Genomic DNA, 27133 nt, shown 5'->3' on the forward strand with positions numbered 1-27133 from the left:
ACACTATTTAGGCCAAGCTGTAGCTTAATCACTGTGGATTGTTTGTAGACTGGACTGATTTACTGCAGATTGCTCACATACTGGTCACACCCACATATTTATCCAGCAGGTGCAGGCACTTAATAATGTTCTACGTTTTTCTTTTCTTTTGGAATTTGATTGGCGGATTGCATCCAACTTTTAGGTGAGGTCAGTGTTAGGGTTGAACTGGCTATTTGTATGCATAACTTATATAATATACTGGGGAAGCTATGTTACAATGCTAAGTACATAAACTACGAGTAAATCAACTGTTGAAGACAAGAAGAACTACAACCGGCAACAGGAAGTGCGTCACGACGCTGGGATCAGCCTGCACGCTGACGACAGGAGGAGCAAGTTTAAACCACGCTCCTCCTCCCTCTGACAGGCCAGCATTGAGCGGGAACTATCTCTATCAGAGTATAAAAGAGAGAACAATAGAATGGGACGCGCTCTTCTCTGTTTTGCCCTGCGAGGTAAAACAGCGAGACCGTATATACGAACAACCCATTTACCACACACGTGTTTGCATTAATTAAAGTACAGCTAAATCAGAAGTTACTATGTGCTGACTATTTTGTTCTGATACCAGAAACGAACTGTCACAACTTTAACATCAGTCACGGCCTACCCACATTAAGATATCTTCATTAGGCTTGTTCTAAGTTGAGCGATGTGTTTCCTAGTATCTATATCCCGTAAAGATGCACTAGGTAGAAATCACTCTGCCTTTTCCTGGTTGCTAAAACTGTAATAGTTTCCCTAATTTCAATTTATGTGACAAAATAAGCAAGTATAGTTCAGCAAATCATTGTACCATCTAAACCGCAGTGAAATATATTTTTGATAACCAAAAATATAGTATTTTCAGCTGGTTGAAGCTGTTGTACAAAACTGAAAGTAAAACATGCAAATGAAACTTAAGAACGGGAAGCATAGAAATAATGCACATAGAACAGTTCTTTCGCTTCTTAAACTTGCTTTCAATGAGAATGACAGATCTACAACACAGATATCTATGTGTATTTAGTGGGTTGCCCAAAAAGTTACATAGTGCAGAATTAAATGTTTATGTGATATTATGTCCTGATATTGTGCAATGTAATAGCCTTTGCATTGACCATTGATACAATAACTATTGAGAAGTATTGATTATTTAGTGAAATATTAATGTTAAATGATGAAATTACGGTTTATGTGCATTTTGGATTATCACAGTGTTAGGCTTTAATACTTTGGAATTTTGGCAAAGATGTCCTTTATCTACTTCCCCAGAGTCAGACGAACTCATGGATACCATTTTTATGTCTCTGTGTCCAGTATGTTAGCGTTCACTCGCGAAACTACCTCTAACTTCCTTCGTGATGGACACAGAGACATAAAAATGTCATCCACTAGTTCATCTGACTCTGGGGAGGTAGAGAAAGGGCCTCAATGCCAAAATCCCGAAAGTATCCCTCTAGCCTGTTCTGGTCGATACTTGGGGTGCGTTCAGCAGGAAACAACGTAATGTCCAGATATAAATATGTTATATAAGCTAGAACAAACATGCCTCACCGACCATTTAGGCTGCATTGACACAGGCAGCCTAATTCTATTATTTATTTAGCTAATTTTAGCAAATTTTAGTGGCCTCCCTCTTGATGGTGGAGAGACATTTAGTTTTTAAAGTTAATTTCCTGCAATTCTAGGCATTTTGCCATGGGGCAGAGATAATTTTCACAATTTGAAATCTAATTTCCTGCAATTCTACAGATTTTGCCAGGATTTATGCCAATGTTAAAGATATATGAGTGAGCATGACCTATATGAGTGGACATGACCTCCGTGCCCGGTCAGTACTGTTAGACTAATTTACCAATCTAAAAATGGTTTGATGACATGGCTAATTGAGTGACTGTCAGTGACCGACATAACAATATAAAAATTGCTGATGCACAACCAAATGTCAAACGTGCATCTTGTGTATTCTACTACTCTAACTCTCAACAGTAAGTTGAGACCCGAAATGAGTTCCTAAGTAATGAGTTCCTAAGTTGAGACCCGAAATGAGGACCTAAGTAACCACTTTGTCACTTATTCCTGGAGCCGACCCTAATGTTGGCTCTATTCATGTCATTTGTATCTGTAACATTCGACAACGTTTGGCTACTGAACGTGGCCCTGGTTGCTCATTTTCAGGAGAGATTATGCTGGAGTGACATGTTGTGCCAAGGCTCTCTAAACTCAGTTGTGTTAGGAATTATTGACACTGTCCTTATAGGCGTGTAGTGAATTGGCTATTTAGATAATCTATTTGTTATTTTGACAGTGTTCGTCATCAACGTTCAAATACACCCAGGCGTCTAGTGTGTAGAGTCAATTCGAAAATGTCCCAAGCTCAAACTGGTGTAGTGAGTTTGGAGTTGAGATGGCGGAAGCAGAAGTGTTTTTTGAAGATGGAATTCGTTGAGTACAGTTAGTGAGAAAGATGAGTGGACAACAGCGAAGTCCAAGAATGGAACAAAAAGGGATAACATTGTTGTGGAAAATTAGTCTGATGAATCGTTGCTTGTTGGAGTATGTATTTTGGATAAGGCTGTTCATTTGGGAAACCCTTTTGAAGTCACAAGGATGGTGAAGAAGCCGTTGGGAAAAGTGGATGCAGTCAAAGTAACCAGGAGTGTTATGGTGTTGATATTGTGTGTATCTAAAGAGCAAAAGGAGCGTGTATTGTGGCTCGCAAAGTTATCGGTGCATGAAGTGGACAGCTTTGATTTTCGGAGCAGGGCACAGGTAAAATGTGTTATCTCTGGCGTCCCGTTGGACATTGATAATATCTTAGGCAAAGAATTCCAGGAGTAGTTAATGCATGTTGATTGAGCCGTATGGATAATACTAAAAAGGAGCAAAGTGTATCTCTATTATTGATGTTTGATGAAGAGTATCTACCATCCTATGTAAAGCTGGGATATATAAGATACGCCGTAAGAGCATTTGTGCAATACAAGAAACGTACAAAGTTTGGCCACGTGTCAAATGTTTGCAGGCGGAAGGAATATGTTATTGAACAGTCTGTGAATGTAAAATGTTGCAACTGTGGTGGGGATAATATTCCCGAATTCCCTGAGTGCCGTGAAAGACGTTGATGTGTCAAAGATCATGGCTGTAAAGCACATCTCCTATGTGGAGGCGGTGAAGAGAGTTGAAGGGGCAAGAGGCCACAGTTCTGAATAAGATATGGCGGTGGATGCACCGCAACCAGTTGCAAATGGTATACCTCAGTCAAGTTATCTGGATACATTTAGTGTGAAGAAGGTGGATTTTGTAGCATTTATAGCCTCAGTTATTAATTGTACTGCACAATTGTCCAAGAAGCCCAAGCAGCTGGACATCATTATAGCTGCAGCTGAGAGGTTTTTGGGCCTCCAAGACATCCCGGCAGAAGCACTGCAAGGACTACTGTCGCCAGAAAATGTCCCGCCCTCACAGGATCCTTCTGAGCCTGTGTATGGACCTGATTATAATAGAAAAGCAAGCAGATGGGATCTTTATTATCCACCTGTTCAGGAGGTGGCGGAATGCACATATAATTGTGGCGTACGCCATTATACCAAAGAAGAGGTGGTCGGATTGGTGAAGTGTGTAGAGTTGAACCATAGTTCGGGGAATGGGAAATGGTGTCGAGTAGTGTGGACGGAATGGAGAAAAAGTTGGTGAAGCAACAGCTGTACTGGAATGTGAACAATATGGGTGTCAATACGGATGGTAGAGGATGAGGGTCAAGGATGGAATGGTCGGTAGTGGAAAGACATAGGAAGAAGCGAGATCAAGATACAGAAAGCAGTTGAGCGTCTAGTTAAAAAAGCATAAAGAGGGCCAAGGTAGGAAGCAAGATTAGTGATGTGTCGGAGTGGAAAGTTGTCATGGTGTTTGATGAGACCACAGGGCCTCACACTCTGTCCATCTAACTAATGCCGTAGAGAAAGAGGTAGGTGAAGTGAAATTAGCTTGGTTCATTGGTAGCCAAGCTCAGCAAGAGAAGATTTTGGAAATGGAAACGCTTAATGGGAAGAAGTTTAAAAGCCATGTCCCTGGTGCCTTTGCTAGATTGAGGGGAGTCATCACTGCGGCAGAGTGATTGAGGCCAAAAGGTTGATCAGTAGGAAAGAGGGTCAAAGATGTGAAAGCTTATCAGTGATGCTGAGGTTTGAGAAAGTCTTAATGAGAAAAATACAGATGGGACTCCTTAGTTTCAATGTTAGAGAATTTGTCCCATATGCACTGCAGTGTTTTAAATGCATAAGAATGGGACATGTAGCTGCTCAATGTAAAGGAGAGAAAAGTGTGGAGGGGAACATGATTACGGTGAATGTGGCAATGTGAAGCAATGTGCAAGCAATGTGAAGGTTAAGTGCTGTAATTGTGGGGAGAACACAGTGCAGCATTTGGTGGATGCCAGGTACAGAGAGAGGCTCAGAAATATAAGATCAGTCATGATGTATCGCATGCAGAGGCCGTAAAACAGATTGGTAGAACTACAGTGCGGATTTATGGAGCTTACATGGGTGTACCTGTAGTAAGTGTACTGACTGTCGGGGCTGGTGCTTCTGATGGTCCTGGCATGGTTTCGAGGCTTGTTCAGAAATCGTGTGCTCATGAATGTGCAGTGTCAAAGGACATGTTTGATAATGAATAAAGTTGAGTTCATAGCTTTTATTGGTAAGGTTCTCAATATGACTTGGGTTGTGGAAAGCAGAAATTCCAGGTTGAAGGTTATTGCAGACACAGCAAAATAGATATTTGGGGTAACAGATGTTCCTGTTGAAATGGTTGTTGACATGCTGAACAATCCTAAGGGTGGTGTGTTTAATGGGAGGGGGGAGGGTGTGGTAGAAGTTAAGGATTTATTTGGTTTTTCATTTTATTTTCATGGTAGTACAGAATTGGGCAGCTCATGATTAATCGTACATTCCAGCACAGTAGGTGGCGGCATGACTTAAACGATTGTTTGCGGACCGCCATGATATCATAGAAGAAGAAGTAGATAACAAAGAAGAAGACTTGACTAGCTCTTGTCTTGTTGCCAGGATCGCGAGAAGAGGATAAGTAAACGATATTCTTCAAACCAGCTTGCAGCTGTCATTTTTGTAGCCTGTATCGCCGATAGTGTCCCCAGGTAAGGTTATTTCCAATGCATGCTAGCTAGCCCAACCTTCTACCGCACTTTGAAGAACAGGTTAGCTGACGTTATTCACCTGGCTTAAGTAGATAGCCAGCTAGCTTTAGTTTGTCGTTATGCACATAACGGTAGCTAGTTAGCTACAGTACACCTCGTTGTTTTAGTATGTGAAACTAGCTAGTTTTATGTAGCTAACTACAGTAACTAGCTTAGCTAGGTAACGCTAGCTTGCTTGGCGTCAGCAAAACTAGCTAACGTGAACTGGCTAGTTACGATGGCTTTCTAGTCAAAAACATCATACAGCACTTGACATTTCATTTACAATTCCTCTGTAGCCTAGCTAATACCTATATTTCCCTGACACATTGCCTCTCCCTCGCGTCCCTTACAGGGTCCTATTTCTTATTTTTAATGGACTGAATGCTAACCAATCCTTGTTTGGAATTAGGACATACAGTGAATTCGGGAAGTATTCAGACCTCTTGATTTACCACATTTTGATAAGTTACTGCCTTATTCTAAAATTGAGTAAATAGTACCCCCCCCCCCCCCCAAAAAAAAAAATCTACACACAATACCCCATATTGACAAAGCAAAAAAAGGTTTTTAGATCATTTTGAAGACATTTGAACCAACAATGTACGAAGTAGGGCATTTACATAAATATTCAGACCCTTTACTCAGTACTTTAAAGCACCTTTAGCAGAGATTACAGCCGCAAGTCGTCTTGGGTATGATGCTACAAGCTTGGCACACCTGTATTTGGGGAGTTTCTCCCATAATTCTCTGCAGATCCACTCAAGCTCAGGTTGGATGGGGAGCGTCGCTGCACAGCTATTTTCAGGTCTTCCCAGAGATGTTCGATCGGGTTCAAGTCCGGGCTCTGGCTGGGCCACTCAAGGACATTCGGAGACTTGTCCTGAAGCCACTCCTGCGTTGTCTTGGCTGTGTGCTTGAGTCGTTGTCCAGTTGGAAGGTGAACCTTCACCCCAGTCTGAGGTCCTGAGTGCTCTGGAGCAGGTTTTCATCAAGGATCTCTCTGTACTTGTCTCCGTTCATCTTTCCCTCCATCCGGACTAGTCTCCCAGTCCCTGAAAAACATCCCCACAGCATGATGCTGCCACAACCATGCTTCACCGTAGGGATGGTGCCGGGTTTCCTTCAGACGTGATGCTTGGCATTGAGGCCAATGAATTCAATCTTGGTTTCATCAGACCAGAGAATCTTGTTTCTCAAGGTCAGAGTCCTTTAGGTGCCTTTTGGCAAACTCCAAGTGGGCTGTCATGTGCCTTTTACTGAGGAGTGGCTAACGTCTGGCCACTCTACCATAAAGGCTTGATTGGTGCAGAGATGGTTGTCCTTCTGGAATGCTCTCTCACCTCCACATAGGAACTCATGAGGTCTGTCAGTGACCATCGGGTTCTTGGTCACCTCCCTGACCAAGGCCCTTCTCCCTCAATTGCTCAGTTTGGCTGGGCAGCCAGCTCTAGGAAGAGTCTTGGTGCTTCCAAACTTCCATTTAAGAATGATGGAGGCCACTGTGTTCTTTGGGACCTTCAATGCTGTAGAAATGTTTTGGTACACTTCCACAGATCTGTGCCTCGACACAATCCTGTCTCGGCGCTCTACACACAATTCCTTCAATTGAATTTACCACAGGTGGACTCCAATGAAGTTGTAGAAACATCTCAAGGATCATCAATGGAAACAGGATGCACCGTTGCTCAATTTCGAGTCTCATAGCAACGGGTCTGAATACTTATGTAAATAAGGTATTTGTTTCATTTTTAATAAATGAGCAAATAATAAAAACCTGTTTTTGCTTTGTTATTGTGTGTAGATTGAAGGAAAAAAAATATCTAATCCATTTTAGAAAGGCTGTAACGTAACAAAATGTGGAAAGTCAAGGGGTCTGAATACTTTCCGAATGCACTGTATTTCTCTTAAGACATTTCTAAATTCTCAGTTTCACTGATCCAGCGAAGTTGTCTTAACTGCTGTGAGAGTGCTTCCGTGTGGCGGTAGTATACAATGCAGCAGTGTGAATTATGTATTTGATGTACTGCAAATCATGTTATGTCTTGTTCTTATTTATATTTTCATTTTAGGGGACAAGCTCAATCTGCCTCACGTTGCAGTTGGAGTCTGCTGTCCAATCTCTGTCTTACCCTCAGATCCTCTCTCTTCCCCTGCTGGTTCCTTCCTGAACCTCTTGCTCTCCTTAAACCCTCTTTACTTGGAGTGAACCACTATGGCAGCAGCAAAGCCCAAAGGGCAGAACTCTCTGGCCCTCCACAAAGTGATCATGGTGGGCAGTGGTGGAGTGGGGAAGTCAGCCCTCACTCTGCAGTTCATGTATGACGAGGTAAGAAATATTATTTGTCAGGAGAGCATATTTTGTTGGCTGTTTTGGAAGGCCTACTTTTCTTCTGGATAACAGATGTTTATGGCCTAAATCCAACTTTTGAGGCCAGAAATATACATACACACACACACACACACTACCAGTCAAAAGTTTGGACACACCTTCTCATTCAAGGGTTTTTTATTTTTGCTATTTTCTACATTGTAGAATACTAGTGAAGACATCAAATCTATGAAATAACACGTATAGATTCATGTAGTAACCAAAAACGTGTTAAACAAATCAAAATATACTTTTCTTCAAAGTAGCCAGCCTTTGCATTGATGACATCTTTGTACATACTTGGCATTCTCTCAACCAGCTTCATGAGTTATTTACCTGGAATGCATTTCAATTAATAGGTGTGCCTAGTTAATTTGTGGATTTTCTTTCCTTAATGCATTTGAGCCAATCAGTTGTTGTGACAAGGTAGGGGGTGTATACAGAAGATAGCCCTATTTGGTAAAAGACCAATATGGCAAGAACGACTCAAATAAGCAAAGAGAAATGACAGTCCATCATTACTTTAAGACATGAAGGTCAGTCAATCTGGTAAATTTCAATCACTTTTAAAGTTTCTTCAAGTGCAGTCGCAAAAACATCAAGCGCTATGATGAAACTGGCTCTCATGAGGACTGCCACAGGAAAGGAAGACCCAGAGTTGCCTCTGCTGCAGAGGATAAGTTAATTTTAGGTAACTGCACCTCAGATTGCAGCCCAAATAAACGATTCACAGAGTTCAAGTAACAGATATCTCAACATCAACTGTTCAGAGGAGACTGTGTGAATTGGGCCTTAATGGTTGGATTTCTGCAAAGAAACCACTACTAAAGGACACCAATAAGAAGAGACTTGCTTGGGCCAAGAAACATGAGCAATGGACATTAGACCAGTGGAAATCTGGCCTTTTGGTCTGAGTACAAATTTGAGATTTGTGGTTCCAACTGCCGTGTCTTTGTGACGCAGAGTAGGTGAACGGATGATCTCCGCATGTGTGTTTTCCCTCCGTGAAACATGGAGGTGTGATAGTGTGGGGGTGCTTTTCTGGTGACACACTGATTTTATTTTGAATTCAAGGTAGACTTAACCAGCATGGCTACAACAGCATTCCATGAAGGCCTGATTCATGCAGTCTCCTCTGAACAGTTGTTTGTTACTTCAAATTGTATTAGTCACATACACATGGTTAGCAGATGTTATTGCGAGTGGAGTGAAATGCTTGTGCTTCTAGTTCCGACAGTACAGTAATATCTAACAATTCCACAACTACCTAATACACACATCTAAGTAAAGGGATGGAATAAGAATATATATGCATATGGATGCGTGATGACCGAGTGGTATAGGCAAGATGGTATAAAATACAGTATGTACACTACCGTTCAAAAGTTTGGGGTCACTTAGAAATTTCCTTGTTTTCCATGAAAATATAGATGAAATGAGTTGCAAAATGAATAGGAAATATAGTCAAGACGTTGACAAGGTTATAAATAATGTTTTTTTTTAAAATGTTTAATTGAAATAATTGTCCTTCAAACTTTGCTTTTGTCAAGAATCCTCCATTTGCAGCAATTACAGCCTTGCAGACCTTTGGCATTCTAGTTGTGAATTTGTTGAGGTATTCTGAAGCGATTTCACCCCATGCTTCCTGAATCACCTCCCACAAGTTGGATTGGCTTGATGGGCACTTCTTCCATACCATACGGTCAAGCTGCTCCCATAACAGCTCAATAGGGTTGAGATCAGGTGACTGTGCTGGCCTTTCCATTATAGACAGAATACCAGCTGACTGCTTTTTCCCTAAATAGTTCTTGCTTAGGTTGGAGCTGTGCTTTGGGCCATTGTCCTGTTGTAGTGGGAAATTGGCTCCAATTATGTGCTGTCCACAGTGTATGGCATGGCATTGCAAAATGGAGTGGTAGCCTTCCTTCTTCAAGATCCCTTTTACCTTGTACAAATCTCCCACTTTACCACCACCAAAGCACCCCCAGACCATCACATTGCCTCCACCGTGCTTGACAGATGGCGTCAAGCACTTCAGCATCTTTATTTTTTCTGCATCTCACAAATGTTCTTTGATCCGAACATCTCAAACTTAGATTAGTCTGTCCATAACGCTTTTTTCCAATCTTCCTCTGTCCAGTGTCTGTTCTTTTGCCCATCTTTGTCTTTTCTTTTTATTGGCCAGTCTGAGATATGGCTTTTTCTTTGCAACTCTGCCTAGAAGGCCAGCATCCCAGAGTAGTCTCTTCACTGTTGACCTTGAGACTGGGGTTTTGCGGGTACTATTTAATAAAGCTGTCAGTTGATTACTTGTGAGGTGTTTGTTTCTCAAACTAGACACGCTCATGTACTTGTCCTCTTGCTCAGTTGTGCACCGGGGCCTCCCACTCCTATTCTAGTTAAACAGTTTGCACTGTTCTGTGAAGGGAGTAGTGCACAGCGTTGTATGAGATCTTCAGTTTCTTGGCAATTTCTCACTTGGAATAGCCATAATTTCTCTGAACAAGAATAGACTGACGAGTTTCAGAAGAAAGGACTTTGTTTCTGGCCATTTTGAGCCTGTGATCGAATCCACAAATGTTGATGCTCCAAATACTGAACTAGTCTAAAGGCCAGTTTTATTGCTTCTTTAAATAGAACAGTTTTCAGCTGTGCTAACATAATTGCAAAAGGGTTTTCTAATGATCAATAAGCCTTTTAAAATGATACACTTGGATTAGCTAACACAACATGCCATTGGAACACAGGAGTGATGGTTGCTGATAATGGGCCTCGGTACGCATATGTAGATATTCCATAAAGAATCTGCCATTTCCAGCTACAATAGTCATTTACAACATTAGCAGTGTCTACACTGTATTTCTGATCAATGTTATTTTAATGGGCAAAAGTTTGGGGTCACTTAAATGTCCATGTTTTTTACAGAAAAGCATTTTTTTTTTATGGTAGTTTACATATTATATGAGTAATGCAAGATATGTAAACATTAAGGTGGCATTATTAAAGTGACTAGAAATCCATTTTTAGTAAAGTGGTGATGATTTCAAGTCTATGTAGGCAGCAGCCTCTCTCTGTTAGTGATGGCTGTTAGTCTCTCGGTCCCAGCTTTGATGCACCTGTACTGACCTTGCCTTCTGGATGGTAGTGGGGTGAACAGGCAGTGGCTTAGGTGGATGTTTTCCTTGATCTTTTTGGCCTTCCTTGTAATTGGGTGCTGTAGGTGTCATGGAGGGCAGGTAGTTTGCCCCCGGTGATGCGTTATGCAGACCGCACCACCCTCTGGAGAGCTTGGCGGTTGTGGGTGGTGCAGTTGCTGTGCCAGGCGGTGATACAGCCCGATAGGATGCTCTCAATTGTTCATCTGTAAAAGTTTGTGGGTTTTAGATGGCAAGCCAAATTTCTTCAGCCTCCGGAGGTTGAAGAGGCACCTTCACCACACTGTAGGGATGAAATGGTTACCGGTTTGAAATGGCATCATGTCCTTTGCAATGTAATATGAAAGGCCTCATTGCAGCCCTTTTCATATTACATTGCAAAGGACATGATGCCATTTGAAATTGTTGAGAGGCCTGGCTTTCTGAGGCTGAAGGTTGCCTTGTTTCACTTCTAGGTGAGTGATGCTAATTTTATTTGTTTATTTGATATCTTAAGGTTGTGTTCATTTAAACCTGCACTAGGGAAGCTTTTACCTTATGGCCACATGGTGACATCTTTAATGTTATTATTTTAAAGTTTATGCACTCAAAGTGCATAGTGCTGTTAATTTTATTTGTTTGTTGGTTTCCAATATTAATCTTGGTGAAATGATTTGTGTGTATCAGTACTTTCTGAACATTTCCAGCACATTTGAACAATACCGCGATAAAACTTCCTGTGGCGGACTGCCACGGGGGTGGCAGCAACATGTTGTGGGGGTGCTTTGCTGCAGGAGGGACTGGTGCACTTCACAAAATAGATGGCATCATGAGGTAGGAAAATTGTGGATGTATTGAAGCAACGTCTCAAGACATCAGTCAGGAAGTTAAAGCTTGGTCGCAAATGGGTCTTCCAAATGGACAATGACCCCAAGCATACTTCTAAAGTTGTTGCAAAATGGCTTAAGGACAAAGTCAAGGTATTGGAGTGGCCATCACAAAGCCCTGACCTCGATCCTATAGAACATTTGTCAGCAGAACTGAAAAAGCTTGTGTGAGCAAGGAGGCCTACAAACCTGACTCAGTTACACCAGCTCTGTGAGGAGGAATGGGCCAAAATTCACCCAACTTTTTGTGGGAAGCTTGTGGAAGGCTACCTGAAACGTTTGACCCAAGTTAAACAATTTATAGGCAATGCTACCAAGTACTAATTGAGTGTATGTAAACTTCTGACCCACTAGGAATGTGATGAAATAAATAAAAGCTGAAATAAATCATTCTCTTTAATCTTATTCTGACATTTCACGTTCTTAAAATAAAGTGGTGATCCTAAGACGGGGAATTTTTACTAGGATTGTCAGGAATTGTGAAACTTAGTTGAAATGTATTTGGCTAAGGTGCATGTAAACTTCCGACTTCAACTGTATATATTTAGATTTGTTTAACACTTTATTTAATAATTTTTATGTCTTCACTATTATTCTGAAGGAAATAGGAAACCACACACTGCTCTTGATAGTATCACTGATCTTTAATAAGCTTACATATCGGCCTCACGGCCTTCGTCAGAGCTTTATTCTACAATGTAGAAAATAGTAAAAAATAAAAACCTTAAAAAGAGTTGTCTAAACTTTTGACTTATATTGATCCATTGTAGAAATTATCATCTCTGAATTTAGATGTTTGCATTAGGGATGCACCGATGTGGAAGTTCTAGGCTGACACATATATATATATATATACTTACATTTTTCTTTTTATTGCCTTTTTAACTATTGTAGCACAAACTGCAGCCACATTTCTATGTTCTTATGGCTAATTAGAAAATGGCAAAGGTCTTGAATATGGTAATGCTGTAAATATTTGCACCGGTAAGTGAAATGTTTTGGGATGTTCAGGAAAATGTCAGGGAAGCTCATGAGGTAATTACTGTTTGTGTAGAAAAGGAGATCTGCATTGCTTTCAATTGCGGTTGGTTTTGGCTCATTGACTTCAAGCCTTACATCTCCTACACGACCGGTGAATGCTGTAGAGACCCCCCCCCCCCCCCCCAAAAAAAACCCATGCATGTTCCTGAGCATCACAACCATTCAAAAGTCAAAGCCAAATTTGTATGAAGAGAACAGAAACCGCTCTATTTGTACGAACCGCTTTGGTGGATATCAGAGGTTACTCATGTAACTGGTTCTATGAACTAAGCGGCACATTCGGTTGACAAAAAAATATATATACATTCCTGGAACCTTCTGGTGGTCTAAACTAGAGGTCGACCGATTAATCGGATTCGGTAACCAGTATTTTTGGCCGCTGATTTTATTTTTTAACTAGGCAAGTCAGATTAAGAACACATTCTTATTTTCAATGACAGCCTAGGAACGGGGGTTAACTGCCTTGTTCAGGGGGGATTCGGGGACTTGTTTTTGCAACCTTCCGGTTACTAGTCCAACGCTCTAACCACCTGCCTTACATTGCACTCCACGAGGAGCCTGCATGGCAGGCTGACTACCTGTTATGCGAGGGCAGCAAGAAGCCAAGGTAAGTTGCTAGCTAGCATTAAAATTATCTTATAAAAAAACGATCAATCTTAACAATCACTAGTTAACTACACATGTTTGATATTACTAGTTTATCTAACGTGTCCTGTGTTGCATATAGTCGATGCGGTGCCTGTTAATTTCTCATCGAATCACAGCCTACTTCGACAAACGGGTGATGATTTAACAAGCGCATTTGCGAAAAAAGCACTGTCGTTGCACCAATGTACCTAACCATAAACATCAATGCCTTTCTTTAACATCAATACACAAGTATATATTTTTAAACCTGCATATTTAGTTAATATTGCCTGCTAACATGAATTTGTGGACTGTGTGAAGTCCGTTTATTCCTAACAAAGGCTGTAATTTGCCAGAATTGTACATAATTATGACATAACATTGAAGGTTGTGCAATGTAACAGGAATATTTAGACTTAGGGATGCCACCCGTTAGATAAAATACGGAACGGTTCCGTATTTCACTGAAATAATAAACGTTTCGTTTTCGAAATGATAGTTTCCGGATTCGACCATATTAATGACCAAAGGCTCGTATTTGTAAGTCTGATTTGATAGAGCAGGCTGACTGAGCGATGGTAGGCAGCAGCAGGCTCGTAAGCATTCATTCAAACAGCACCTTCGTGCGTTTTGCCAGCAGCTCTTCGCAGTTCTTCAAGCATTGCGCTGTTTGACTTCAAGCCTATCAACTCCCAAGATTAGGCTGGTGTAACCGATGTGAAATGGCTAGCTAGTTAGCGGGTGCGCACTAATAGCGTTTCAAACGTCACTCGCTCTGAGACTTGGCGTAGTTGTTCCCCTTGCTCTACATGGGTAACGCTGCTTCGAGGGTGGCTGTTGTCGATGTGATCCTTGTTCGAGCCCAGGTAGGAGCGAGGAGAGGGACGGAAGCTATACTGTTACACTGGCAATACTAAAGTGCCTATAAGAACATCCAATAGTCAAAGGTATATGAAATACAAATCGTATAGAGAGAAATAGTCCTATAATTCCTATAATAACTACAACCTAAAACATCTTACCTGGGAATATTGAATATTGTTAAAAGGAACCACCAGCTTTCATATGTTCTCATGTTGTGAGCAAGGAACTTAAACGTTAGCTTTTTTACATGGCACATATTGCACTTTTACTTTCTTCTCCAACACTTTGTTTTTGCATTATTTAAACCAAATTGAACATGTTTCATTATTTATTTCAGGCTAAATTGATAGTATTTATGTATTATATTAAGTTAAAATAAGTGTTCATTGAGTATTGTTGTAATTGTCATTATTACAAATAAGTAAATTTTAAAACATCGGCCGATTTAATCTGTATCGGATGTTTTTGGTCCTCCAATAATCGGTATCGGCGTTGAAAAATCATAATTGGTCGACCTCTAGTCTAAACCAAACGTCAGTTTGGCCGGCCTTGATCTAGGCTGATTTCATTTCCCCAATTTTGCAGTTGTGTGCATAAACTCACTTTGTAGTAATTTAAAGTATGTTGATGCTACCCCCTTAGTTTGTTGAGGACTATGAACCAACCAAAGCGGACAGCTATAGGAAAAAGGTAGTTCTGGATGGGGAGGAGGTCCAGATAGACATCCTGGACACTGCGGGACAAGAGGACTATGCTGCCATCCGGGACAACTACTTCCGCAGTGGGGAGGGCTTCCTCTGTGTCTTCTCCATCACTGAGGCAGAGTCGTTTGCAGCTACAGCAGACTTCAGGTTGAGCAGCATAACAACTCCATGTAGTTACATATCATAGTCCCATAGTTGTTACATGTCATAGCTCCACTGTCATCTAATGACTCTGCTCTGCAGGGAGCAGATCTTGCGGGTGAAGGAGGATGAGAGTGCGCCCTTCCTCCTGGTGGGGAACAAGTCTGACTTGGAGGACCGGCGGCAGGTCAGCGCGGAAGAGGCCAAGGCGCGTGCTGAACAGTGGGGCGTGTGCTACGTGGAGACCTCTGCCAAAACCCGTGCCAATGTCGACAAGGTGAGCCAGATGGGTTGCATCTACCAACCAGGGCTCAGCATTCTGCTCCCAGCTCCTCTGCATTCACAAACTGCAGAGAAGGTTGTCTTGGATGTTACATAGTAACATGGTGCCATATCAGTAGACAGACTGTTTTATACTCGTCTTGCAGGTATTCTTTGACCTGATGAGAGAGATCCGAGCGAGAAAGATGGAGGACAGTAAAGAGAAAAACGGCAAGAAGAAAAGGAAAAGTTTGGCCAAGAGGATTCGAGAGAGATGCTGCATTTTATAGTGACAAGGGGGTCAGTGATGACTGCTTTGTGTATATAAATATTTCACCTATTTTTGCATTTTATTTGTGCCCATAGAAGCCCCTTACTCCTGGTTCTGGTACCCAGGGATTCTAGTCTTGGATCAGAAGTAACTGGTTGGTTGAACAAAAGGTGAGTGGCGCTGACTGTGGCAAGTGGTTCATGGACAGATTTGGCAGTCCCATAATCCTTGTGTTGCTCAATCGATCCTCTATGCTCTGACACTCCTCAAACCTGCAGCCTCTATAGTTTTTCTGGACCACATGTTAGAGATGGCACAGACTTAATGTGGTTAAAACATTGGGCTTGGCTCTTTGTAGGCTGATTTAAAAATAAGTGAATATAACTTAAATGTACGCATACCCAACAAGACCATGGTCATGTTATGACTGAGATCTTGGACAGCTCCAAACCCAGAACATTTTCCTATTTCTGAGGGACCATTTCCAATTAAAATGATTTAACACCAATTAACCTGATTGAATGAGAGGAAAAAAGCCTGCATGCCTCCAGGGTTGGGTTTCCCAAAAGCATGTTAAGGCTAAGTTCGTTAGAAATTTCATAGGATCATCGTTAAATCTCAGAGCTGTTTCACAAAACCATCATTACTAACTTCCATTTGAAAACACTTGTAATCTAACAACTGCTTCAGACCACAGCTAAAGTGTGTCAGATTATCTTTTGCCCTCCCGCATAACTTTACACACCATCTCAGATAAACACAATCAAAGTGTTTGTCTCTGATTGCTGTTAACTTCATAGTTGAATACAAATAGTCTACAAAGTTTGCAATGCTACAAACAAGCGACGCAATGACAAAACAGGTTTCAAATGAAAACTGAGATGACTATATTGTAAGATACATATTAGACTACATATTTCAGTCATATTGAAATTACTTTATTGTTTAATCAATTGAGTTATATTTTTCTAATTGTAGGCTACTGTAAGATGTGCCAAATTTGGTTTACTGTATTATTATAGGCTAAGCTGATCATACTTTCTGTAGGAGCATGTCCTTCATCACTATTGTATATTCTTTCTAGGCCCAGGACTAGTTAGGCACTGAATTATTTTAAAAATAAACCAAAAATCCAGGTTTACTATTGATGCATACACTCTTAAGTTTTCAAAACGTCAAAATTGTATACATAAGCACACTGACAAGCTTTGTTTCTCCTCTGTTGTGAGGGGAATCAGTTTCATTATTTACACTCCCTTTCATTCATTCTTGGAGAGAAGACCAATTCTTTGGGTTCTCGTTCATTATGGTAGAAGGGTGTGAAACTTGACAGTTTACCTGAACTTGTTTAGTAATTTACCTGGCCTTTACTTCATTTACCTTTTCCATTGGAAAAGTTAGGTCCTGTAATTAATGAGCATTACCAGAAATCACCAGATTTTCTTTCATGTTCTCTCTTGGTTTCTATAGCACCAAGTCCTTTCCATTACTGCTGCCTCAGACCCACTTGTTACAGACTGGGTCAACTGGATTATATCTAAACATGTCGTAGATCTTTGGTGTTAAAGGGCTACTGCACTTCCTAATTTTGCCTTGTTTTAGACTTGGTTCATTAAGAAATGCTAGTTTCCATGACTGAATTCAAACGGGAGTTGGTTTCGCGGTCTGGTTTGATGCAGGTGTCTCTTGTGTGTTCGCAGATGGGAAGAGTTAGCCAATTAGCTTCAGCCGGCTGGTGTGCTACCTTGGCAAAGTTGGTTTGACTTTGGATAGCCTATCTTTGGGAATAGTAGGGACCGTCCATAAGTTACACAATGTACATCATTTTAGTTGTCTCATTAAATGCTTTCGATATTTGTATATGAATTTCTACAATTTATAGTTGGGTTGAAGTTTTTAAATCATTGAAATTTAGTGATATTGTCCCATGTACACACCCTGTATCACATACGGTTGTGATTGGGAGTCCCATAGGGCGGCGCACATTTGGCCCAGTGTTGTCCGGGTTTGGCCGGGGTAGGCCGTCATTGTAAATAAGAATTTGTTCTTAACTGACTTGCATAGTTACAAAAAAAATATTAAATGTACATTGTAATTTACTGATGGTCCCTGACTAGCCCCATAGGCATTATGATCAGGTAGTGTGGAGCTGTGCTCCGAATTGATGATTACTTGGGTGCTGGCTTGTGGGCAGGATTAAAATAAACCCAACCCACAGAAAACTTATGTTAATCTTCATTCCGTAACATATAATTATTATTTTTTTATCGTCTCGCATATCAGTTTTGGACAAATACACTTAGTAGTACATTTTGACACTAGAATAAATGTTTGACTCATATCGATGCTACTTAGGCCATATTTTTTTTTTACCCCTCCCCTTTTTCTCCCCAATTCAGTCATATCCAATTGCGATCTTGTCTCATCGCTTCAACAGGCTTGGGGAAAGGCAAAGGTCGAGTCATGCGTCCTCCAAAACATGGCATGCCAAACCGCGCTCCTTTACACCTGCCCGCTTAACCCGGAAGCCAGCCGCACCAATGTGTCGGAGGAAACACTGGTCAACTGATGACCCAAGTCAGCCTGCAGGCGCCTGGCCTGCCACAAGAAGTTGCTAGAGCGCGATGAGCCAAGTAAAGCCTCCCCTAACACAGATGACGCTGGGCCAATTGTGTGCAGCCATATGGGACTCCCAGAAGAAGTTGTTTTTTACGGTCAGTCGCTCTTTAAGGTCCTCCATGAACTTTTTTCTTAAATAGTGCATGTTTTTTGGCGAGCTAGGTTGTTCAATTTTCTTTGAACATGACCCTGATTCATTTCACAACAGGGTGGTGACTTGTGGCTATGCACCAAAGATGACCATCTCCGCCACCATAGTTGGAGCACACCGTCTGCAACTACATTTTCCATAAAGACCGTTTACTCTGCAAGGCTTATCATGTAACTATTGAGTGACTTTAATGCAACCCAGGGGTTTTTATTTTCACCTTTATTTAACCAGGTAGGCTAGTTGAGAACAAGTTCTCATTTATATCTGCGACCTGGCCAAGATGAAGCAAAGTAGTGCGACACAAACAACAGAGTTACACATGGAATAAACATACAGTCAGTAACACAATAGAGGGAAAAAAGTGTATACCGTAATTTCCGGACTATTAAGCGCACCTGAATATAAGCCGCAGCCACTGAATTAAAAAAAAAAAAAACATTTTGAACATAAATAAGCCGCACATGTCTATGTCGCAGGTGCCTACCGGTACATTGAAACAAATTAACTTTACACAGGCTGTAACGAAACACGGCTTGTAACAAAAATAAATAGGCTTTAACGAAACACGGCTTGTAACAAAAAATAACAAATTTGCAGTAAGCTTTAGTTGTCTTTTTGCACTGAGTCAATTCCTCACGCTGCTGTTTCCAAAGTCTTATCATCGACTCATTAAGACCAAGCTCCCGTGCAGCAGCTCTATTTCCTTTTCCAACAGCCAGATCAATCGCCTTCAACTTGAAAGCTGCATCATATGCATTTCTCCATGTCTTTGCCATGAGGGTGACAAAATGACTACCGTAATCAGAATGATGGGAAGTTTGAGAGCGCTCGATTTAATCTAAACAGTAAACAAAAAAGTTGTTTGACGTAACCCGTTCGGCAATTTCATTTGTCTAATGAAAGCTTCATGCCGCCAAAAAACTGAGCACGTCACAGAATGTGTTTTTTTGGAGAAAAAAAAAATTGAAAGCGGGAAAAATCCATATATTAGCCACGTCATTGTTTTAAACCGCGAGGTTCAAAGCCTGGGAAAAAAGTTGCGGCTTATAGTCCGGAATTTACGGTATATACAGTGTGTGCAAGGGAGGTAAGGCAATAAATAGCCCATAGTGGTGAAATAATTACAATTTAGCAATTAAACACTGGAGTGATAGATGTGCAGAAGATGAATGTGCAAGTAGAGATACTGGGGTGCAAAGGAGCAAAAAATCTTAAAAATAACAGTATGGGGATGAGGTAGTTGGATGGGCTATGTACAGGTGCAGTGATCTGTTAGTGAGGGAGATATGGATCTCCAGTGTCAGTGATTTTTGCAATTCGTTTCAGTTATTGGCAGCAGAGAACTGGAAGGAAAGGCGGCCAAAGGAGGTGTTGGCTTTGGGGGTGACCAGTGAAATATACCTGCTGGAGCGCGTGCTCTGGGTGGGTGCTGCTATGGTGACCAGTGAGCTGAGAAGGTGGGGCTTTACCTAGTAAAGACTTATAGATGACCTGGAGCCAGTGGGTTTGGTGACGAGTTTGTAGCGAGCGCCAGCCAACAAGAGTGTACAGGTCGCAGTGGTGGGTGGTTTATGGGGCTTTGGTGACAAAACGGATGGCACTGTGATCGACTGCATCCAATTTGCTGAGTAGAGGGTTGGAGGCTATTTTGTAAATGACATCGCCGAAGTCAAGGATCGGTAGGATAGTCAGTTTTATGAGGGTATGTTTGGCAGCTTGAGTGAAGGAGGCTTTGTTGCGAAATAGGAAGCCAATTTTAATTTGGATTGGAGATGCTTAATGTGAGTCTGGAAGGAGAGCGTACAGTCTAACCAGACACCTAGGTATTTGTAGTTGTCCACATATTCTAAGTCAGAACCGTCCAGACTAGTGATGCTGGATGGGCGTGCAGGTGTGGGCAGCGATCGGTTGAGGAGCATACATTTAGTTTGACCTGCATTTAAGAGCAGTAGGAGGCCATGGAAGGAGAGTTGTATGGCATTGCAGGTTAGTTAAGTGTCTAAAGAAGGGCCAGAAGTATACAGAAGGGTGTCGTCTGCGATCAGAGAGTCACCAGCAGCAAGAGCGACATCATTGATGTATACAGGGAAAAGTCGGCCCGAGAATTGAACCCTGTGGCAGCCCCATAGACTGCCAGAGGTCTGAACAACAGGCCCTCCGATTTGACACACTGAATTCTGTCTGAGATGTAGTTGGTGAACCAGGTGAGGCAGTCATTTGAGAAACCAAGGCTGTTGAGTCTGCCGATAAGAATGTGGTGATTGAAAGTCGAAAGCCTTGGCCAGGTCGATGAATACAGCTGCACAGTATTGTCTCTTATCGATGGCGGTTATGATATCATTTAGGACCTTGAGCGTGGCTGAGGTGCACCCATGACCAGCTCGGAAACCAGATTGCATAGCGGAGAAGGTACGGTGGGATTCGAAATGGTCGGTGATCTGTTTATTAACTTGGCTTTCGAAGACCTTAGAAAGGCAGGGTAGGATATATAGATATAGGTCTGTAGCAGTTTAGGTCTAGAGAGTCTCCCCCTTTGAAGAGGGGGATGACCGCGGCAGCTTTCCAATCTTTGGGGATCTCAGACGATACGAAAGAGAGGTTAGGTTGAACAGGCTCGTAATAGGGGTTGCAACAATTTCGGTTGATCATTTTAGAAAGTGAGGGTCCAGATTGTCTAGCTCTGCTAATTTTTAGGGGTCCAAATTTTGCAGCTATCTGGATTTGGGTAAAGGAGTAATGGGGAGGCTTGGGCAAGTTGCCGTGGGGGGTGCAGGGCTATTGACCAGGGTAGGGGTGGCCAGATGGAAAGCATGGCCAGCTGTAGAAAAATGCTTATTGAATTCTCAATTGTTGATTTATCGGTGGTGAGTGTTTCCTAGCCTCAGTGCAGTGGGCAGCTGGGAGGAGGTGCTCTTATTCTCCATGGACTTTACAGTGTCCCGGAACTTTTTGGAGTTTGTGCTGCAGGATGCAAATTTCTGTTTGAAAAAGCTAGCCATTGCTTTCCTAACTGCCTGTGTATATTGGTTCCTAACTTCCCTGAAAGGTTGCATATCGCGGGGGCTATTTGATGCTAATGCCGTACGCCACAGGATGTTTTTGTGCTGGTCAAGGGCAGTCAGGTCTGGAGTGAACCAAGGGCTATATCTGTTCCTGGTTCTACATTTGTTTTGAATGGGGCATGCTTACTTAATATTGTGAGGAAAGCACTTTTTAAAGAATAACCAGGCATCTTCTACTGACAGAACACACCCCATCTTTTACATCTTCTACTGACGGGGTGTGTTCAATTTGTTTCAACTTTTGCTACGTTGCATGACGGTTTGTACTGAACGACACGTTTCCCAAAAACATTCTTGAACACAGGTACATTTGCTCCATTTGGTGGGTGTAGTTAATCAATGTTTCATGTATTCAATTTCTCAGATGCATTCAGATTCAGTTCTCTCAATTGATTCAAAAACAGGGACAACATCCTGGTTCTTTGCCCAGCCAGGAAAGTAGTAAACAGAAGGTTCTGGCAGATGGGCTTTCTGTTCCCCACTGATGCTCACACGCCACGTTAGAAGGGAAGGTCACAAAAAAATGTAATTTTGCCCCCTTAGGAATATAGTTCAATAGCCCTGTCGAGCCTTTCCACTCCCTATTTAATCTTGCTCTTGTGACTGGGTTCAAACCAGGTCTCCTGCATGTCAGAAGACTGTTAGACCACTTAGCTAAAGCCCATTGGCATGAATTCAGGAAGCTAACACAAGTCTCCAGCAAGGTTACTCATCAAAAGAGTATGGTTCATCAAACCACCTCTGTTGCATTTTATCCCCTTTAGACCTCGTACTCGGAGATTACGGCACCAATATAACTGTCTGGGTTTTAATTAAGGCGTACTGCACGACACTCTGTGGCAAACCGAAGCAGAACGATCTGGCCTATCAGAGCCCTTCTAAGGATAGCCTTTCCACTTCATAGCCCTAAGGACAGCCTTTCCACTCCTATGACATTGCTATTCAACTATATTCTTATGGGGGCCAAATTGTGTTTTTTGTGACATTCCCTTCTAACGCGGCTTGTGATCATCATAGAGGGGAATAATAATAGCTTATAGCCAAAGCGGTTCAAATGTTAGAGCCAAACTCGTGCGACAAATGTATTCAACATGCCACATTGGCTTCAGTAACCGCCAGAAGTTACTGTTTACAACAGTGAGCATTTGATTCGATCTCTTCTCCTCTACCTTCCCTGGTGGGCGAGGTGATGTGAGGTACTGTACATAATATATAATGAGGTACTGTACATAATGACAAGATGGTCTTGTCTGCGCCCCTAACAATGGTAGCCGTTGTCCCAAAAGTGGGAAGGCAGGCAGACTGCTTATCACTGTATTCCCACATGGAGAAATTGACGGGAGGTGACCCTCTCACTTCACCTCTTCCTCTCTAGTCATCACACTCAGTCATTAACATTGATGCCTTGATGTCCATTGTGAATGTGAACAAGTAGACCAGCGTTTCCAAAACTCGTTCTGCGGTACCCCAAGGGGTGCACGTTTTAGTTTTTGCACTAACACTACTTGTTCACATTTTGCTAGGGCAAAAGCCGAAACGTGTACCCCTTTGGGTCCCGAGGACAGCGTTTGGGAAAACCCTGGCGTAGACTATCCCCACAGTCATATGCAATGTTTGGAGTACCTCTTTTTTTTCTTTTCTTTTTGAGCCTTAAATGATATTTTCCTTTTGACTGAATTCCTTGTTTTGGAATTTCATCATAGACATTACATTTCAGACATTACATTTGACTACTTGAACTCTTTAACTCTTACCCGCCATGTCTAGACTTGACAGTTCATTCAGCTTTTGTATTTTGATCATGGAGCTCTGATCATGGAATTAAGAACACCTCATGCGTCTAAATCTACATTTAAATGTGTCCATATTGTGTCCGGTTTCCCTTTTCCCATGCTATATTCAAATGCCAGTATGCATTCAGCAAACGGTGGAACAGGATAAATCTGACACAACTTGATGGCTGTAGCCTACTAGCCAACTAACCTCTGTAACTAGCCAGCAAGCTGCAGGACACACCTACTCATTCCAGGGTCTTACTTTATTTTTCCCATTTTCTACATTGTAGAATAATAGTGAAGATATCTAAACTATAAAATAGCACATGTGGAATCATGTACTAACCAAAAAAGTGTTAAACAAATCAAAATATATTTGAGATTCTTCAAAGTAGCCACCCTTTGCATTGATGACAGCTTTGCACACTTGGCATTCTCTCAACCACCTTAATGAGGTAGTCACCTGGAATGAAGTTAATTTGTGGAATTTCATTCCTTCTTAATGTGTTTGAGCCAATCAGTTGTGTTGTGACAAGGTAGGGGTGGTATACAGAAGTCCATTTTATGGCAGAAACAGCACAAATAAGCAGAGAGAAACGACAGTCCATTACATTAAGACATGAAGGTCAGTCAATCTGGTAAATTTCAAGAACTTTGAAAGTTTCTTCAAGTGCAGTTGCAAAAACCATCACGTGCTATGATGAAACATCAACTGTTCAGAGAAGACTATGAATCAGGCCTTCATGGTCAAATTGCTGCAAAGAAACCACTACTTAAGGACACCAATAAGAAGAGACTTGCTTGGGCCAAGAAACACAAGCAATGAACATTAGACAGGTAGAAATCTTTCCTTTGGTCTGATGAGGCCAAATTTGCGGTTTTTGGTTCCAACCACCATGTCTTTGTGAGACGCAGAGTAGGTGAGCGGATGATCTCTGCATGTGTAGTTCCCACCGTGAAGCATGGAGGAGGAGATGTGGGGGTGCTTTGCTGGTGACAGTCAGTGATTTATTTAGAATTAAAGGTTCACTTAACCAGCATAGCTACCACAGTATTCTGCAGAGATACGCCATCCCATCTGGTTTGCACTTAGTTCCACTATCATTTGTTTTTCAACAGGACAATGACCCAACACACTTCCAGGCTGGAGAGTGATGGAGTGCTGACCTGGCCTCCATAATCACCCGACCTCAACCCAATTGAGATGGTTTGGGATGAGTTGGACCAGAGTGAAAGAAAAGCAGCCAATAAGTGCTCCGCATATGTGGGAACTCCTTCAAGACTGTTGAAAAAGCATTCCAGGTGAAGCTGGTTGAGAGAATGCCAAGAGTGTGCAAAGCTGTCATTAAGGTTAAGAGTGGCTACTTTGAAGAATCTCAAATATAAAATACATTTTGATTTAGCACTTTTTTGGATACTACATGATTCCACATGTTATTTAATAGTTTTGATGTCTTCACTATTATTATACAATGTAGAAAATAATAGTAAAAATAAAGAAAAAATATTGAATGAGTAGGTGTCCAAACGTTTGACTGGTACTGTAGCTAGCAATGCTAAAGGGATTTCTTACAGGTTAGCTTAACTCTAGCCAAACAAAACATTGTTTTTCTAATAAATGCTAGCCAACTAGCTAATTGAAGCCAGCAAACACGTTTCTCACATGCTAGGAATGTATTTCCTTCAACATTTAATAAAAAAAGGTGCTTCTCTCTCCCAAAACACAAGTTTTCTGAAAACTTGTGGGCAGAGTGCTGATGTGGCCCACTGCATGCACCTTCGGTAGCCTGATTGGGTCCAGAATGAGAAGAAATCCACACACATGCGTCTCTGACCACCTCTTGAAGTGGTTAGACAGATCCGACCACAGTGCGACTTTTGTGCATCTAGACCTGTCTTTTTCAATGTGATGTTCATATTCTGATAGGCGAAGTCGCATGTAAGTGTCAAGTGTAGACCGCCTTAGACAGTCAGTCCAATTCTGATTTGGCAAAAGAGCTTAATCTGATTGGTCAAATTAGTGGAAAAAGATCAGAATTGGGTTGCCTGTGTAAACACAGCCTTAAAGTAATTGTCCAGTGGATCTATTTTAAAAGTAAAAAATTCTGATAACTCATACCCGTATAATGTCGTGACTCATCCTATACTCGTATTTTTGGCCAAAGCATGAATTGGAGAAAAAAAAAACACTTCAAAACCACCACAAATGTGTATCTGACAGTTTTTACAAATATTTTTTCTTGTTTTTATTTTTTTGAATGCTTTTTATTTCCGCATAAAGGATGATGAGCTGGCCAATCAGCTGTCTACTCTCATGAATATTTTTTGTTGGTTTCCGCCCACACCATTCCAACTCAGAAAAGCAGTTTTTTTACATTTTTAAAAAAATTGGTAGAAAAACTTCACTCATATTGTAATTATCTGGAAACACTGGAATGCTACTTTAATATAAATCTGGAAATACTGGACAGTTACTTTGTTTTTGGGGAAACTCACCCCATGATAGTTTGACCTTTTCAGTCTTACATAACTTGATGTTAAAACCCCATAGAGTCTATTGGTGCACCGGTGTGTTATCTAAGTAACATAATTAAAAAAAGCCCATCAAAATCTGTCAGTTTGAGCTAGAGAGATCTAGCATGGGCTATGTCTCAATCCACTTCATCCGCCTATGTCGCCCTTCCGCATCAGCAGTGGAAAGTGGCGGAGCTACAGAGCTGTTTGTCAAACCAGGAGACATCCAGAAAATCGTAGACTCACGAACACGACGGTGTTCTCCGTGTTTTGCTTTGACGTTCACAAGTGTCGCTGGACCAGTCCTAAAGGTAACCCATACAAATGAATGGAAGTAGTTTTGTGCCAACAAAAATAAGGGGTTAAATGTTTAAAAAAATTATCCGGAGCTTTCTTATATCTCCTTGATATAGGACAGACACTTCAAAACCTTATTTCTTATGATTTATTTTTGTACTGTCTTGCCGTTTATGAATGTGTAATTCATTGTGTTTTTATATGGGCTATAGTAGGCCAAGTGTAATATTTTGTCATGCTTTATTTTATTTTTTTTAGGATACCTAAAAGGCCCCTAAAATTCCAAATCAAATAGCTAAATGATCCATGATATGACCTTCTTAAAACAATTCCATGACATCTTAGAACCCCCCCCCCCCCCCTTTGCTCTTGTAGCATTCTGTAGCATACCATTATCTACTTCCATGGTGCTACCTTGCTTTCTGACTGACCTATATCAAGTTGTGTGTGTGTGTGTGTGTGTACGCACGTGTGTGGGTCTAAGCCCCTTGGAAACTCTGTTGTCTCAAATGACATATGTTTTTATTAAGTTATTTTCCTATTGCTCGGCTTAATCACAATGGACTGGGCCAGGTCAAATTGAGCAAGGCCAGGTCTGGTTCGTGAGACTATGTAGGACTTTGTATTACATTTTGTTGCAGTAATGTGAATGCAGGTGAATTTTTCTCTACAGGAAACTGTTTCTTTTAATGTGAGTATTTCTTTTTTTTTTTTTTACTGTACACATGTATTGCCTTTTTGTTTTAATATCCTTTTACTTTCAATTTGTAATATTTATCTTTGATTTGCTTTATCAAACTGAAGATCAATCTCAATATGGATGTTGGCTATACCTGTATTGTGTAGTTATTATGTTGTCTGTTTACTCACATCCTTAACAGAAACACTAATGTATCTTACTGTTACTGGGTACAATAATTGAAATGCTGTGTACCTTTCAGTTCATGTTTTGTGAGCTATTGGATAGACAAATAAAGTGACTATAATTTTTTACAAACAAATCCACCCCTTTTTATTCTGAGATTTACATTGCAATAACAGAACAATCAGTGCAACACAGCTGTAAATAGACTATTTTTAATATTTTGTTTAAATGTAATATTCACAGTAGACATTGCAAACTAAAATGACCCATTAATGGGATACGTTCTCTTTCCACCATTTGTTTTGGCTGAATCAAATTGTATTAGGCACAT

At 41.2% G+C, this 27133-nt stretch overlaps 1 protein-coding gene across 3 annotated transcripts; it reads left to right on the plus strand.

The window, feature by feature from the left end:
- Window positions 1–5032: 5032 nt before the first annotated feature.
- ralaa (RAS like proto-oncogene Aa) lies at window positions 5033–26938 on the plus strand. Of its 3 annotated transcripts, none has more exons than XR_001325017.3 (6): window positions 5033–5179; window positions 7291–7547; window positions 14785–14993; window positions 15090–15264; window positions 15416–15689; window positions 24246–26938. XR_001325017.3 is itself a non-coding variant. In XM_014180964.3 (5 exons), the coding sequence occupies exons 2-5, from the start codon at window positions 7434–7436 to the stop codon at window positions 15536–15538; spliced, it is 621 nt and encodes a 206-aa protein (XP_014036439.1). In that variant the 5' UTR covers window positions 5033–5179; window positions 7291–7433; the 3' UTR covers window positions 15539–26938. The 3 variants fall into 3 exon arrangements, 1 of the variants encoding a protein (XP_014036439.1); XR_006762728.2 differs by having other exon boundaries at window positions 24855–26938; XM_014180964.3 differs by having other exon boundaries at window positions 15416–26938.
- The last annotated feature ends 195 nt before the right edge of the window (window positions 26939–27133 follow it).

The sequence above is a fragment of the Salmo salar genome, chromosome 29 (assembly GCF_965601325.2).
Source record: "Salmo salar chromosome 29, fSalSal1, whole genome shotgun sequence".
Classification (NCBI taxonomy): Eukaryota; Metazoa; Chordata; class Actinopteri; order Salmoniformes; family Salmonidae; genus Salmo; species Salmo salar.